Source organism: Giraffa tippelskirchi, chromosome 9 (assembly GCF_054371585.1).
Source record: "Giraffa tippelskirchi isolate mGirTip1 chromosome 9, T2T-mGirTip1v1.2.pri, whole genome shotgun sequence".
Taxonomy (NCBI): Eukaryota; Metazoa; Chordata; class Mammalia; order Artiodactyla; family Giraffidae; genus Giraffa; species Giraffa tippelskirchi.
The window spans coordinates 47828774-47846202 of NC_137283.1; the positions used below are offsets into that span (position 1 = coordinate 47828774).

The window sequence follows — 17429 nt, forward strand, 5'->3', positions numbered from 1 at the left end:
ACAGACTTTATTTTGGGGGCTCCAAAATCACCACAGATGGTGACTGCAGCCATGACATTAAAAGACACTTGTTCCTTAGAAGAAAAGCTATGACCAACCTAGACAGCATATTAAAAAGCAGAGACATTACTTTTCTGACAAAGGTCCATCTAGCCAAAGCAATTGTTTTTCCAGCAGTCATGTATGAATGTGAGAGCAGGACTGTAAAGAAAGCTGAGCACTGAAGAATTGATACTTTTGAACTGTGGTGTTAGAGAAGACTTTTGAGAATCCCTTGGACTGCAAGGAGATCCAACCAGTCCATCCTAAAGGAAATCAGTCCTGAATATTCACTGTAAGGACTGATGCTGAAGCTGAAGCTCCAACACTTTGGCCACCTGAAGTGAAGAACTGACTCATTTGAAAAGACCCCAATGCTGGGAAAGATTGAAGGCAGGATGAGAAGGGGACGACAGAGGATGAGATGGTTGGATGGCATCACCAACTCAACAGACATGTGTTTGAGCAAGCTCCAGGAGTTGGTGATGGACAGGGAAGCCAGGCATGCTGCTGCAGTCCACGGGATCTCAAATGAGTTGGACATGATTGAGTGACTGAACTGAACTATTATGTCTATGTTACATTTCCTGAGCGTCATAATTATTCTGTGATCATGTTAGAGAATGTACTTTTTCTTAAAATATAATATATATCCTAAAATACTTACAGTTTGTGGGTTCTAGTATCCCCAACCTGTTATCTTTTGTATTCCCAGGCATCAAAGTATAGAATGCTTTACTGCTGTGATTATTTTGTGTTATTCCTGTATTTCTTCCTTTTTTACTTTCACTATTCAAACTTGTTGTTGTTCAGTCAGCAATTCCTGTACAACTCTCTATGACGCCATGGACTGCAGAACTCCAGGCCTGCCTGTCCCTCATCATCTCCTGGAGTTTCCCCAAGTTCATGGCCACTGGATTGGTGATGCCATCCAACCATCTTATCCTCTGTTGCCCTCTTCTCCTCTGCCTTCAGTCTTTCTCAGCATCAGGGTCTTTTCCAAATATGTGTCTAAAATTCCCTATATTAAATTCTATTTTATAAAATGACTCCCAAGTTTCTCTTTTCCTGACTAAATCCTAACTTACCAGAAGGATACTCCAATACTAGCTCAACCTCTGGTCAAAAACATAATTTTTAGTCCCCAAAGCTATCATAGTTAAACAGTATCTTTAAAATGATATTTAATTTTTAAAAATAAAATCACAATCCTATAATAAGGCATATTACTTTTTAAAATAAGGCATTAAAAGTAAACAATTTTTAAAAATCACCACAATTTGAACATGCAAAAGCAATGGATATTAATATTTTGATATAATTACATCTTGATTCTCTTTTGTTCAACAATTGCTTTTGTTTCATAATTTTGTGACCAAACTATATACCCATTATATACACTATCATTTTATCCTTAAGGTATGCCTTTATGTGTGCATGCATGCTAAGTCACTTCAGTCGTGTCCGACTCTGTGTGACCCTATGGACTATAGCCCACCAGGCTCCTCTGTTCATGGGATTCTCCAGGTAAGAATACTGGAGTGGGTTGTGGCCATTTCCATAGTTTTTTTCAATTTTGACTTGCAAAAAAGGCAAGATTTTAAAAGTCTCCGTCACTTTTCATACACAGAAACAAAATGACAGGTTTATCATCCTAACTCCTATCCTATCAAAGACTATTCTCAAAATAACACATCATTTTATAAAATATACTGCATGTATAATTGCTTTTATGAAATTCATAATAACTCAGGTTACCTTACCAGTATACAGGAAAAGAAATTAAAGTTGTCAGTATTTTAAGATAAAATTATATCCTCAGAATTATATATGATAAAGTATATTTTTGCAGGAAAACATACCAATAGCGTAGTTTATACTATGAATCAAAAGGAAAAATGTCTTCCTCTGCAGCCAATAAAAATTATAAATAAGTTTAGCAAAGCCAACTACTCACCCCCTATTACTGACAATTGCTTTTTTCAAATGAATGTAATTTGCAGGAAAGATCCCCTGTAAAAGAGGTAAGATTTCCTATTAGAAAAAGTAATTTGTGATTAACATCTCATTTAGACTGAAATAACAGTCAGATTTCAGCATGGAAATACTCTATCAACAAAACAGTAGATCTCTTCATGTAGCAACCACTTTACATATTAATTAAGAATACAAAGTTATACAAACTAGATTCAACAGGAATTTCATTGTCATTCGCAATCAGAGTCTGTCCACAAGGGGGAAAAACTGATGTTAAGCAACCACAAAAACCTTTTTTTTTTAAGTTTTAGAAATATTCCATCAAATCACACTGAAGATAGTATAGACTTATGTACAGACCTTGGCATGTATCTACAAAACCAACATCATCATCTAACCAACAATTTACAGCTTATCCAGCTCTGAGTTAGAGAAAGAATTCTCACACTCTGGGTAACATTTGTATTCACAAAGAATAAATCAATTTGAGAGCGTCTATAAATGTTTCTTCTTTTACTCTTTGCAAATGGTTTCTACTTTGGTTATCTGCCATAATTTGATTTCAATTCTTAAAAAGATTTTTAAAAATGTATTGTTTTAAAAACAATTACATTTTCCAATCAATGTTTCACTCCTTTTCCTGATGTATAAACTTCCTTCAAAATAAAACACAAATGGTCTATTTTTTTTTTTTTAATACTCTATGGCCCACACCACTGTCAGTAATAAACTCAGTCTATACCACATAAGCCCATCAGCAGCTGGACTACAGTAATGCATTTTACAGTTTTCAGTGTACAGATCTTTCAGCTCCTTGGTTCTATCTATTTCTAAATATTTGATTGTTTTGATGCTGTCATGAATGGGATTGTTTCATACTGATAGTATTTTGTAGAGAGTTTCGCATCTATATTCATCAGTGATAATGATCTGTAGTTTTCTTCTCCTACAGTGTCCTTTTCTGGCTTTGATATCAGAGTAATGCTAGCCTCATGAAACAAATCTGGAAGTGTTCCCTCCTCTTCAATTTTTGGAATAGCTTTTATGAAGGACTGGTGTTAATTCTTCTTTAAAGTTTAGTAGTATTCACCAGTGAAGTCATCTGGCCCTGAACATTTCTTTGTTGGGAGATTTTTAATAATTACTGATTCAATTTCCTTACTGATTATTGGACTATTCAGATTTTCTATTTTTCCTGATTCATTCTGGGTAGGTTTTAAGTTTCTAGGAATTTATCCATTTCTTATAGACTGTTCAATTTGTTAGCATACAATTGTCATAGCAGTCTCTTATAATCCTTTGTATTTCTGTGGTATCATTTTTAATGTCTGCTCTTTCATTTCTCCTTGTCTTTTTTTCCCCTCAGTTAATTTTATCTTTAAAAAGAAACAGCTTTTAGTTTCATTGACCTTTTCCCTTGTTTTTTGGTCTCTTTCATTTATTTCCACCCTGATTTTTGTTATTTTCTTGATTCTGCTAAATTTGGGCATAGTTTCTTCTTTTTTCTAGTTTTTTCAGATGTAAAGTAAGATGGTTTATTTAATATCTTTCTTTTTTTCTTCCGGAGGCATTTATCACTATTAACTTCCCACTTTAAACTGCTTTTGCAGTAGCCCATAGGTTTTGGGGTATTGTGTTTCCGTTTTCATTTGTGTCAAGATTTTTTTTATCTCTTCTTTGGTCCACTGGTTGTTCAGAATGTGTTCTTTAATTTCCACATACATGTGAATTTTCCAGTTTTCTTGCTGTTGTTGATTTCTAGTTTCGTGCCATTGTGGTCAGGAAAGATACATGGTGTGATTTCAATCTTTTTAAGTTTACTAAAGCCTTGTTATATGACCTAGTCTGAAGAATGTTCCATTTACAATTGAGAAGAACATGTACTTTTTTGCTAATGTATGAAATATTCTATACATATGTCTATTAGATATATTTGGTTTAAACTATAGTACAAGTTCAACACTTCCTTGTTGATTTTCTGTCTGGATGACCTATTCAGTGCAGAAAACGGGGTACTGAAGGCCCCTATTATTATTGTATTGGTATCTACTTCTCCCTTCAAATCTATTACTATTTGCTTAATATATTTGGGGGCTCCATTTCCAGTGTATATATATTATTACTGTTGTATCTTCTTGATATCTGACCCTTTTATCTCAGTGGTTCTTAACCAGGGGCAATTTTACCACCACCACTCCAACCACTCCCCCACCCCCCCCATCAGCCCCAGGGCCTTTAGCAATGTCTAGAGACACAACTTGAGAGGAGATGTTCATGAGTGGAAGTCATATATTTTGCTGAACTTCTCATAAGGTATAAGATAACAAGGATTTATCTAGCCTAAAATGTCAACTCTGACAAAAATGAGACGCCCTGGCTATGAGGAATTAAAAGTTTGAAGGTACTGTCTTCTTATAATCACTACTTTAAAACTAATAAGTGATTCTACTGAGAAATTGATGATTACAACTCTGAAATTTTTTAATAAAAATTAATATGTGATCATTTTGGTATTTTCTATTTAAGAAAAAGCATAATATGTTAAATATTAAGCCACAGAAAATATATAAGAAAAAATAGTAATATTATAGAGAAAAGTAAGTTTTTGCGAACACAAAAAAGAAGTTTTTGCTAATGCATTACTGGAAAAGAATGTTGCTACATGTATTATAACTGCCAACTAAAATATGTTTGGTCTGATCAAATTGCTGTTACTTGGTAATAGAATAAACATATAAATCTAGTTCATAAAATTAGCATGTGGCACTTAACAGTGTTATTTACATTCATATTTTAACAAGAACATTATGATCAGAGATGTATCTAATTGAAAATTATTTAAAAGTTTTTTTCATTTTAGAAATAAAGTCATCTACTAATCACAGGACTAGACAGGCATAGGCCTATAAAAAAGTCAATTTACTTGCTGTCAACTATTTTAAGGAAAAATACTAAATGTCCTGAATAGGCTTTTTCAAAATAAGCTTTGCAACTATTACCACACGCATATTTTGTCCTTTTTAAAAAGTCATTGTAATACTGCTGAGAAAGAGAAGAGTCTGATACAGTTCTGTAAAGGAAAGAATGAGTGTGGCTACTGTAAAAGATTAAAAGATGGAAAGTAAGGATTGCTTTTACATCAAACAAACATACTAGGCCACTTTCTACATTAGAAAAGGTAACAATAAACTTTTTATTACCTTTACATTTGGCTTCTTTGTTGAAACTCCCCTATACCAACCTAAAACAAAGCATACAAAAGATATTAAAATCATATTGTCATTTTCTATGAAAGACATGAGTATTTTTAGGATAATTATTTAATGCAAAACCTTCTAGCAAGTTTTAGTCACTTTATGCCTTTATTAAGCATGCTGCTGCTGCTGCTGCTAAGTCGCATCAGTCGTGTCCAACTCTGTGTGACCCCACAGACGGCAGCCCAACAGGCTCCTCTGTCCCTGGGATTCTCCATGCAAGAATACAGGAGTGGGTTGCCATTTCCTTCTCCAATGCATGAAAGTGAAAAGCGAAAGTGAAGTCGCTCAGTCGTGTCCGACTCTTTGCAACCCCCTGGACTATAGCCTACCAGGCTCCTCCGTCCATGGGATTTTCCAGGCAAGAGTACTGGAGTGGGTTGCCATTGCCTTCTCCTTATTAAGCAGAGTTTACTCCAAAAGAAGCAATCTTACAATAAAATATAACGTTCCCAATTTTCATCAAAGACACAACATCCTTTCAACTGAAAAAGACAAAAAAGATTAGAAAATACTTCAGAGGACACATATTCAACTCCTTGAAAACTCCCAGATGAAACTATTACAGGATAAGAAAATGCCAAAATCATACAGATTTTTGGTGGCAGATAAGGAGAGTACAGCCCTGACTTTCTATCTCCTTGTCTCCCTGAATCTCCCATGCACTGAACTACACTACTCTCATTTCTTGGCTTTCCAGCCACTAAAGTTGACAGCAATACTTCATTTATTCTCTCTTACCATTCACACACAGTAATAACAGTGAAAGTTTCAATTACACAATAAAAATAGTTTTCAGAGAAAGGAAATTTTTTTGCCAACTTTTTTCAATCTATTATTTTCAGAGTTTTGCTATAGTTTCTCTACTTGGGTTTAAGAGGAAACAATTCCAGTGAATAGAAGAGGAGGCCAAGAGTTGTATTTAAAGGAGGAATATAAATAAAAAAGAAAGAGGAGATCGTTGATGATAACTAATGTTAACTGAGAGCTTACTATTCCATGTACTGAAATTGAGTTAATTTAATGTTTTAACCTTTAAGACTCACAACAAAGTTAGGAGGAGGTAAAGAATCAACTTTTTCTCCCCTGAAATCATAACAAACAATAAAAGAAGAAATACTCTTATTTCTGTTTAGTACAACAGCTGATATCATAAATTTGAATAACCCAATTTATACCTGAAAGTCTCACTATCTTCGTTTATTTTAAAGTGATAACCTTACCAACAGGACACTTTATAGTATCTTAAACAGGACAAATAATGATATAAAGGGCTTCCCTGGGCCAGTGGTCCAGTAGGGCCAGTGGTCCAGTAGGTAAGAATCTGCCTGTCAACACAGAGGACATAGTTTCGATCCCTAGTCCAGAAAGATCCCATGTGCTGCAAGGCAACTAAGCCCGTGCACCACAACTACTGAGCCGGCACTTGAGATCCTGTGCTCGCCAACAGGAGAAGCCACCTCAGTGAGAAGCCCACATCCCACCACTAGAGAGTAGCCCCTATTCACAACGACTACAGAAAGCCTGTGTGCAGCAACAAAGACCCAGTGCAGCCAAAAAAATAAATTAAAAAATTTTAAATGGTAATCTTACCTAAACTTTTTAATTCTGTACCAGTAAAGTTAGGCAATTCAAATATGTATATCCAAAAAGTCTCCCTTTAAAATATCACAAATTTAGTCTCTAAAAATGCTGCTTTATAAAATATGATTAAAAATTAAGGTAATAAATGAAAAAATTTCTAATTGAGATGCAATGTTAAGTCCTATTTTATACTGAAGTCATAGAGATTTTAATTCAGAAGTTACTCAAAGTGTATTCTATTTAAGCAATTATTCCACAAAGGAAATGGAAAAAGTACAGAAAATAGGTTTTTAAATAAAATATAACCACATTAAAATATATATATATATATGACCACATTAGACTGAAAAGCAAGAAGCAAACACTAGATTTTACAAAGACAGCTAGGGATTCACTATACTCTCAAAGATAATAAAACTGAGAGAAAACATTACATACTGTTTAAAGGCAATTAATGTACAAAAAACAGAACTGAGAACACTATATTGTCACAGAAATAGAAAAGCAGGACACCGGTGTGTATGTGTGCTTACTGCCACTAAATAAATGCTCAGTGAGTACTCACCGTGTGAATGAAATGAGACAGATGTAAGTGTTTACATTTGTCAGCTTAACTCTGGATGATTACACATTCCACAACTGGTGTATAAACATACTTGGTGTATAAAGAGTCAGTTCAAGCCTGACTTTAAAAAAAAGAAAGAAACTTTTTAAAAATTTAACACCATTAGGTTAGAAAAGCAAGCAGTAAGAAAGGAAACACAAATTAAGAGAAAATATTCTGGGTCTTATGTCTAAATACACATATTGAAGATTAATTCATCTGAAAGCTACAATTATTTAAACACATAGACAAAAAAATAGTGGTCACCTGTCCCTGTGCCAGGCATTTTCACATCTATAGTCTCAAAACACAGCTGAATATCACTTTGTTAAATACGCATCATTATTTAGATTGTGAAATGCCCTTCCCAATGTAAGTAAGGCTATACTATCAAAAAGAGCCAACAGTACCACTACAATTGCTGCTGACAGAGAGGCTACAGAACAGTGCTAGCAGTGTTAACCCAAAAGAATGAAGCCTCTATATAATTCAGGCCATGTGACAGTCAACAATCAGCAGGCCTTTACAAAGATTCTGGGTGCAAACCAATCAAGCTAGATCAAAAGCACCAAATGAAGTCCAACAAAAAGTACCCTTCAATAAGAAGTTTCAAACTTTTTATTTCAAAGGTATAACATATTCTTCACTGTCTGACAAAAGGGAAAAAAGGCAAATGTGTTCATTCTCACTCCCATCCCAGGGCTAACAGTTGCTCATCCCTGAATTAAGACAGGTAGACAAAAGGCACAATTTCTATTTCATTCCATATCATGATTAAAAATAATTTTAAAAAATTGTCACTCATTATGAATGGCAGATCCACATAGAGATTCACTTGAGAGAAGGAACCAACTGTAAAGTCAGGGACCAAAACAAATATCTACAATCTTCTAAAAATAGTAACTTTTTCTTTGGTATATCAATAAAAATATGCACAGCCCATCCAACTCTTTATCCTCTTTCCAATTATATAATTAATAGGCATGGAAGAAAGTACCAACCACTTACATAAAAAAAAGAAATTTAGAATGAATTCAGCCCCAAAATTGGGGGACATAATTATTCAAAAGGTCAACATTCAAAATCCTCTTTCTATTATTTCACTACAAACTGTTAAAGAATAACCTTATGTATTATTTGCATACAAAATAATTTATTGCTATTTTAAATCTTTATGTGCAGTAAGTATAAAAGATAATAATTGGCAATAAATAAATGGACATTAAAAATTGAGAAATTTTACTCCCAAATGAGTTACTGCTCCTTTAAGTTTATGGTTCTCCATTGAATAAGACATTTTAGAAACGCTTTTAGAATTCAAATATATATAAAATACATTTACTAACTTCTGGTTCTAGCGCTGACAAAACATTTCGCATTAGACAAATATAAACCTGAAAAAAATACAGGAAACAACTGTGTAAGAGCAATGGAAAGCAACTATCCGAGACAAGATGTGAGGCACTATAATCCTTGAGAAAAGAGAATCACATCAGCTGAGTTTCTCCATGAGGACATTTCAGCAAAAATCAGAGTCCCATTGAGTTAAGGAAAAAAAGGTTGACACTGAGAGCTACTCAATATAATATCCACTCGTGGGACTGCCCAATTCCTACAGTGGTAATTCAGGGAAAATTTCTAAGAAGCCCAGCAGAAAGCAGCAGCTGAGAGGCTAAGAAGCTAGGCAGAGTCACATTACCTTTAGGAGACCTATAATAATAATATAGTGACTTTTCAACAGAAATGATGGAAATCAAAAATTAATGAAGTAAATCCTTAAAATGTTAAAAGAAAATATTCATCAACCTAGAATGCTACACCTAGGGAAAATATACCCTTAAAAATGATGACAAATTAAAAAATAGATTCACATAAACAAAAGTTGAATGAGTGTGCAGCAAACCTGCACTAAAAAAACATCACTAAAAGGAGTACTTACAGTAAAAAGAAAGTGATCCCAGATGGAATCATGAAAAGAAGAAAGAAACAGCACTGGAAATGGTAAAAATGTGGGCAAACAAATAAATACAGACAGAAAATATATGACAATACTGGTACAAATGTAATAATAGGAGTCAATGCAATTGAATCATTGTAAAGTTCACGCATTATTGGAAGTGGTATAAGTAAAACTTTAAGGTAGACTCTAGTAAGTCAAGAATGCATGTTTTAAACTCTAGGGTAATCACCAAGTGGGGCTTCCCAGATGGCTCAGCGGTAAAGAATCCACCTGCCAATACAGGAGACGCAGGTTCCATCCCTGAGTCAGGAAGATCCCCTGGAGAAGGAAATGGCCACCCATCCCAGTATTCTTGCCTGGGAAATCCCATGGACAGAGGAGCATGGGGGGCTACAGCCCATGGAGTTGCAAAAGAGTTGGACATGACTTAGCAACTAAACAATAACAACTTATAGAAAGGGTCCCAAAAGGCTAAGATACAGATCTCTGAGGAACAGTGGGCTGCTGCAAAACATGCTAACCACTGCCACAGTGTCAAATGCTAGAGGCCATTCACCAGAACCAAGACCACTGCCTGACATAAGGAATACTGCAGGGACCAACTGTCTTCAGAGCAGTTTGCCAGTGGTATAAAATAAAAATAGGAAGAATCAACTCTTTTCTTCAACCTCCAGCCTAGTTGTCTCCCTACAATGCCCCTTTATTGGCAGAGTGGACAGGGAGGCCTGGCGTGCTGTGATTCATGGGGTTGCAAAGAGTCGGACACGACTGAGCGACTGAACTGAACTGAACACAGACTAGCTGTCAAAGAAGAAACGTGGTTTCCAGAGCTTCCAGCTCCAGTATCACAAGAAGGGCTAGAAGGGTACGTTTTGAACTTAAGAGGCAATAATAAGTCAGTAACTGACAGAGTCAGCATCTTTATTTAGGTCTCTCATCATGCCAAGTTCAGATAAGTGATAAAAGTCTTCTAATCTTCTGTTTGGAAAGTAAATCTCTGGCTGCCACAATTTCAAAGGCCAAGTGGAAAGTGAAGGTTAGAAGTTTCCATACTCAGTATTCAGTAGGTATGCTGTGACTTAATCCTCCAGTTTTCAATACATAACCTATCTCCTACAAAAATGTGCATGAAGTGTCCCAATACACAGATGCTCTATTTATCCTTCATTTTCTAATAAACCTCAAAACCTCTACCAGATGAACAAGGAGTAGTCATCAAATGAATTAAAGGGAGAAGACTTACATAATTTCATCCTCATTTCCAAAGATGCCTGGTGGTTGTAAGTTCCTAGGCCTTTTAAGGATCTGCTGTGTAAATAAGGGTAGTTTCAAGATATTCCTACTACATGCTTGAGATTCAGATATGTTGTGTCTGTTAAATCATAGTTTCCACTCTTCAAAGCCTTGCCAACTTTCTTTGTCCATGTGAGCATATTACATTTTAAAATCCCTGTATTTTGATTTTTGTAGTATTTCATAACTGATTTTAAATTTATTTTTGTATGTGGTGTGAAAAAGTAGTCCAGTTTTCCACATACCATTTATTAAATAGATTGTCTTTTTCCCCACTATATATTCTTGCCTCTTTTGTCACTGATTAATTGACCATATAAGTATATGTTTACTTCTGGGCTCTCTATCATGTTCCACTGATCATGTGTCTATTTTTGTGCCAGCACCATACTGTTTGAATAATTATATCTTCATAGTACAGTTTCAAGCCTGGGAGCATGGTATTTCCAGATTTGTTCTTTCTCAACATGGCTCTGATTATAAAGGGTCTTTTGGATTTCATGCAGATTTTAGGATCATCTGTTCTAGTTCTGTGAAAATGCCTTTGATATTTTGATAGGGACTGCACTGAATCCATAGACTATCTTGGGCAGTATGGTCATTTTAACGATACTGATTTGTCCAATCCATGTGCATGGTACATCTTTCCATTTGTTTGTCTTGTTTACCATTTCTTTCATCAATGTTTTACAGTTTTCAGAGTACAAGTCTTTCTCTTCCTTGGTTAAATTTATTCCTAGGTATTTACTCTTTTGATCCAATTATAAATGGGACTGTTTCTTAATTTCTCTTTCTGATACTTCATTGTTCAAATAGATAAATGTAACAGACCTATGTACATTAAGCTTGTATCCTGCAACTTTCCTGAATTTATTTACTGAATTCAATTTTTGAATAACAATTCACTTATTGAATAACAGTTTTTTGTGAAGTCTTTGGGGTTTTCTATATTAATAGTATCATGTCACCTACAAACAGTGACAGTTTTATTACTTCCTTTTTAATTTGGATTTCTTTTATGTGTGTGGCTTTTTTTTTTTTCCCGCCTAATTGTTGTGACAAGAACTTCTAACATTATGTTGAATGAAAGTGGTGAGTATCTTTGTCTTATTCCGTTTTTTATAATTTTCAAAATTTATTTAGTTTTGGCTGCACTGGGTCTTCGTTGCTGTGCACGGGCTTTCTTTAGTTGCAGCAAGTGGGAGCTACTTTTCATTGTGATGCACGGGCTTCTCACTGTGGTAGCTTCTCTTGTTGCAAAGCACAGGCTCCAGGCACAAGGGCTTTAGTAGTTGCAGCATGCAGGCTCAGCAGCTGCAGCATGTGGGCTCTAGAGCACATACTCAGTAGTTGTGGTGCACAGGCTTAGTTGCTCTGTGACATGTGGAATCTTCACATACCAGGGACTGAACCCATGTCCCCTACACTGGCAGGCAGATTCTTATCCACTGTGCCACCAAGTAAGTCCCTTGTCTTATTCCTGATCTTAGAGCAAAAGCCTTCAGATTTTCTCCACTGATTATGTTAGCTGTGGGTTTTAATATATGTGTGGCCTTTATTATGTTGAGGTAGGTTCCCTCTATGCCTACTTTGCTGACAGTGAAAAGTGAATGTGACAGTCGCTCAGTTGTGTCTGACTCTTAGTAACCCCATGGACTACACAGTCCATGGAATTCTCCAGACCAGAATACTGGAGTGGGTAGCCTTTCCCTTCTCCAGGGGATCTTCCCAATTCAGGGATCGAACCCATGTCTCCCGCATTGCAGGCGGATTCTTTACCAGCTGAACCACAAGGGAAGCCTAAGAATACTGGAGTGGGTAGCCTATCCCTTCTCCAGTGGATCTTCCCGACCCAGGAATCAAAGCAGGGTCTCTTGCATTATAGGCAGATTCTTTACCAACTGAGCTATCAGGGACAGTTCTTGTCATAAATAGGTGCTGAACTTGTCTAATGCATTTTCTGCATCTCTTGAGATGATGTGATTTTTATTCTTAAATTTGATAATGTGATGTATCTAATTAACTGATTTGTAGATATTGTACCATCCTTGCATCCCTAGGATAAATCCCACTTGATCATGGTGTATGATCCTTTCAACATATTTGGTTTGGTTTGTTATTTGGTTGGATAATATTTTGTGGTGGATTTTGCATGTACATTCATCAGTGATATTAGCCTGTAACTTTGTGTGTGTGTGTTATCACGTTGTTATCTGGTTTTGTTATCAGGATGATGGTGGCCTCATAGAATGAGTTAGAAAGTGTTCCTTCCTCACTAACTTTCTGAACAGTTTGAAAAGGAAAAGTATTAACTATTCTTTAAATGTTTGGTAGAATTCATCTATGAAGCCATCTGATCCTGGACTTATTACTGGTAATCAGTCTGTTCATATATTCTCTTTCTGATTCAGTCTTGCAAGTTTGCATATTTCCAGGAATTGATCCATTTCTTCTATGCAATCCATTTTATTAGCATATAATTTTTCACAGTAATCACTTGTAATTTTTGTATTTCTGTAGTGTCAGTTTTAACTTCTCCCTTTTTATCCCTGATTTTATTTATTTGGGCCCTCTGTCCTTTTTTCTTGATGAATCTAGCTAAAAGTTTATCAATTTCATATATATTTTCCAGACTTCCCTGGTGGCTCAGTGGTAAATAATCTGCCTGCCAATGCAGAAGATGCAGGTTCGATCCCTGGGTCAGGAAGATCCTCAAGGGAAGGAAATGGCAACCTGCTTCAGTACTCTTGCCTGGGAAACCCCATGAACAGAGGAGCCTGAGAGACTACAGTAAATGACTTCACGAGAAAGTCAGACACGAATTAGAGACTAAACAACAATATCATATATTATCAAAGGACCAACTTTTAATTTCATTGATCTTTTATGTTTTTAGGTCTCTATTTCAGTTATTTCCACTCTTTTATTTCCTTTTTTCTGCTAACTTTGGGTTTTGCTTGTTCTTCTTCTAGTTTCTTTAATGTGCATTTTTATTATTTGAGATTTTTCTTATATCATGAAGCGGGCCTGTATCACTATGAACTTCCCTCTAAGAACTGTTTTATCTTCATTCCTCTTTGACTTTTCAATGATCCATTGATTGTTCAGTCTCCATATGTTTGTGGGCTTTTTTTTTTTCCAGTTTTCTTCTTGTAGTTAATTTCTAATTTCATACCAGTGAAATCCAAAAAGATGTCTGACATATGCTGGAAAGGGTGTGAAGAAAAGGGAATCCTCCTACACTGTTAATAGGAACATAAACTGGTGCAGCCACTATGGAAAACAGTATGGATCTTCCTCAAAAAACTAAAAATAGAGTTGCCATATGATCCAGCAATCCCACTCTTGGGCATGTATCTGCAGAAAATCATAATTTGAAAAGCTACATGCACCCCTATGTTTACAGCAGCACTATTTACAATAGCCAAGATAAGGAAACAACCTAAATGTCCATTGACAGACAAATGGATAAAGATGTGACACATACATACAATGGAATGTTACTCAGCCATAAAAAAGAATGAAATAATGCCATTTGCTGCTACATGGATGGACCTAAAGTTTATCATACTAAGTGAAGTCAGAAAGAGAAAGACAAATACCATATGAATATAAGTCCTTTATCAAATATCTCTTTCACTTTGTGACTTGCCTTTTACCTCTCCTTAATGGTATCTTTTTTCTTTAAATTTTATTTATTTGTTTTTGGCTGTGCTGGGTCTTCACTGCTGCACAGGCTTTCTCTAGTTGCAACAAATGGAGGATACTCTCCAGTTGCAGTGCACGGGCTTCTCACTGCAGTGGCTTCTCTTGTTGCAGAGCACAGGCTCCAAGGAGCATGGGCTTCAGTAGTTGCGGCACATGGGCTCAGTAGTTGTGGTTCCCAGGCTCTAGAGCACAGGCTCAACAGTTGGGGCGGACAGGCTTATTAGTTGCTCTGCAGCATGTGGGATATTCTCGGACCAGGGCTCAAACCCATGTCCCCTGCCCTGGCAAGTAGATTCTTTACCACTGAGCCACCAAGGAAGCCCTCCTTAATGATATCTTTTGAACAACAGATCTTCATTTTAATGAAGTACAACTTATCAATAAAGGATCTCTGTCTACCCCTAGCCCAGAAGGGATATTTTCCTATGGTTCCTTCAAGGTGCACAATTGCTCTACGTTTCACATTTATATTGACCATTCATCTGGAATTCAGTTTGTAGTACGTGCTCTGAAGTCAGGTTCAAGATTCACTGGTTTCAATACTGATCGAATACCATTTATTGACTAGGCCATCATTCTTCAGTCTAATCAGCCCAGCATCACTTATTGTAATGGACATCATTTCCCCACTGCACTGCAATACCACCTTTTTCATATCACTGGAAGATAAACATGATGGTCTATTTCTGGACCCTCTATTCTGTTTAATTATTGTCTTTGCCTCCAAACCACAATGTCTTATTTTATAACAGTCTCATTTTTAGCTCTCAGTGGGAAAGCTCTCAGTATTTCACAACTGAATATGATGCGTGCTGCAGGCTTTTAGATACCCTTTATTAGATTAAGAAAATTCCCTTCTACTCTTATTTTGCTGAGTTTTTTTTATCATTAAGTCGTTTTGATTTAAACTACTATTTCAAGAAAATTATTAAAATGAGTCCTGTGCTAGAGCTCCCTTTCCAGAAAAGTACACTACCAAACTTACACAGTTCCAGGGTCATAGTAAGCTGCACTTACTTCCATACCCATCTGAATAGTAAATTATATCAGAGCTCCACTTCCATCTGTACTATCTCCATGCTCGCTTAGCAACATTTTCACTCTGTTAAATAATTTGAGGTGGTTTCTAGTCATGCTGAACTACTATCAACTTTGGAATACTGATTTTGACATCAATTTTGTTTTTGTCAATGCTCTGATTTTGTGTACTATCTCCGTAACTGTATTTTTCCCATATATTTTGTTGGCTACAGTGAATAATCTTTTAGAATGTGGTATTTTTCAATAATGAATAAATATTATAGCAAAAATACACAAAAATGTCACAGAAGAAGATAGCCAAGTCAAACTTCATTTGAGCATATATACTGCCTTGTTTTAATTACAACTGATCATATCCAGCCAATCAGACAGAAACATACAAATGAACCAATTATAATTCAGTTCTATTCAAATGCAGATAATCAGGAGTAAAATATTACCTATTTGATTGTAGGAAATTAAAAATAATTACTTGACATAGTATATAAAAAGCATGTTCTGACAGTCAACAATAGTTATTTCATTGTTGCTATTAGAATAGAGCCAAAATTACTCATCAGTTATGCTGAACAGAGATCAGGAATGATTTTATAGCAGTGTATCATAATATGATTAATCATGGCTTCAAAAAGATTGCTTATAACCCAGTACTACAAAATAAACATATATAATACTGCCAAAAATGATCACTATTTGTGTCTTATAATTTATAGGTCCATACTTACCCTCACACTTTTCAAGAATCTGGACTGTTTCTCCTATTTCTAAGACCAACCCTTGGGGAACAGATCCTCGAAAGCTGCATATCACTAGAAAACCAAGGATAAACATGTCAATTAGGATTTTAAATACTGATATAGGCTCTGTGTCACTGAAATTAGGCACTAAATTTTCTTAAATATATGCTCTCTCTTTTAATTCATTTTCTAAATATGTAAGCCCCTGTAAGTCCTTGCAGGCATCTACATATTAACAACAAGACAGCTTTCCTAAGGTCAAAAGTGTGCAATCTCTGAGCCATATCTTACAGCAAAATTAAAATAAATCGAATTAGCACTTAAGAATTTAACATCATCACAACTGCTGCTAAGTCACCTCAGTCGTGTCCGACTCTGTGCGACCCCATAGATGGCAGCCCACCAGGCTCCGCCGTTCCTGGGATTCTCCAGGCAAGAACACCAGAGTGGGTTGCCATTTCCTTCTCCAATGCATGAAAGTGAAAAGTGAAAGTGAAGTCGCTCAGTTGTGTCCGACTCTTAGCGACCCCATGGAATGCAGCCCACTAGGCTCCTCCATCCATGGGATTTTCCAGGCAAGAGTACTGGAGTGGGGTGCCATTGCCTTCTCCGCATCATCCACTCCTTAACAAATTCTTTATCAAGATCCTTGCTATTATTTCAATCTCCAGAGCATTCAGCACTCCTGTCTTCTTAACCTTTGCCATTAATTGACAAGAACATTAAAATTATGAACAAGCTTCTGTTGTTGGAAACTGGGTGTTTTGTTCATATTCAGAGAACCTATGTAAACTTCCCATTTTAATAACTATCTTCATTCAAGACTGGCTTTCAAATGATTTTTCAAATTAATGTATAAATAGAAAAGAAAACAATTATATTTGCTAGAAAAGCAAAAGGCTTGAAAAAAACGTAGAGCTTTCTCTCTACAATCATGGGACTATTTTCAGGCCTATATAGTCTATTTGCAGGAGTATCACAAAGAATAAACCTATTAGTTATAGATGGTTTCACTCTATTCTTCTCTATATCTGTCAGGTACATCAGATGTCATTGGTCACTGTGAGCTTCAAGAATTTGAAAAAGAATAGATACACATTCATATATAACTAAATCACTTTGCTGTACACCTGAAACTAGCACAACATTTTTAATCAACTATACTCCAATATAAAATAAAAAACAATTTTTTTACAGAAAGATAAAATAATCTCTGCCTACAAAGAATTTAT

At 35.7% G+C, this 17429-nt stretch overlaps 1 protein-coding gene across 1 annotated transcript in view; it reads right to left on the minus strand.

The window, feature by feature from the left end:
• DOCK3 (dedicator of cytokinesis 3) overlaps positions 1–17429 on the minus strand; it is a 276490-nt gene that overhangs the window by 236952 nt on the left and 22109 nt on the right. The window contains exons 2-4 of the mRNA XM_081525200.1: positions 16186–16269; positions 5217–5257; positions 1997–2052 (exon numbers count right to left, since the gene is read on the minus strand). Of these exons, the coding sequence (XP_081381326.1) occupies positions 1997–2052; positions 5217–5257; positions 16186–16269 (181 nt within the window). The remainder of the gene's footprint in view (positions 1–1996; positions 2053–5216; positions 5258–16185; positions 16270–17429) is intronic.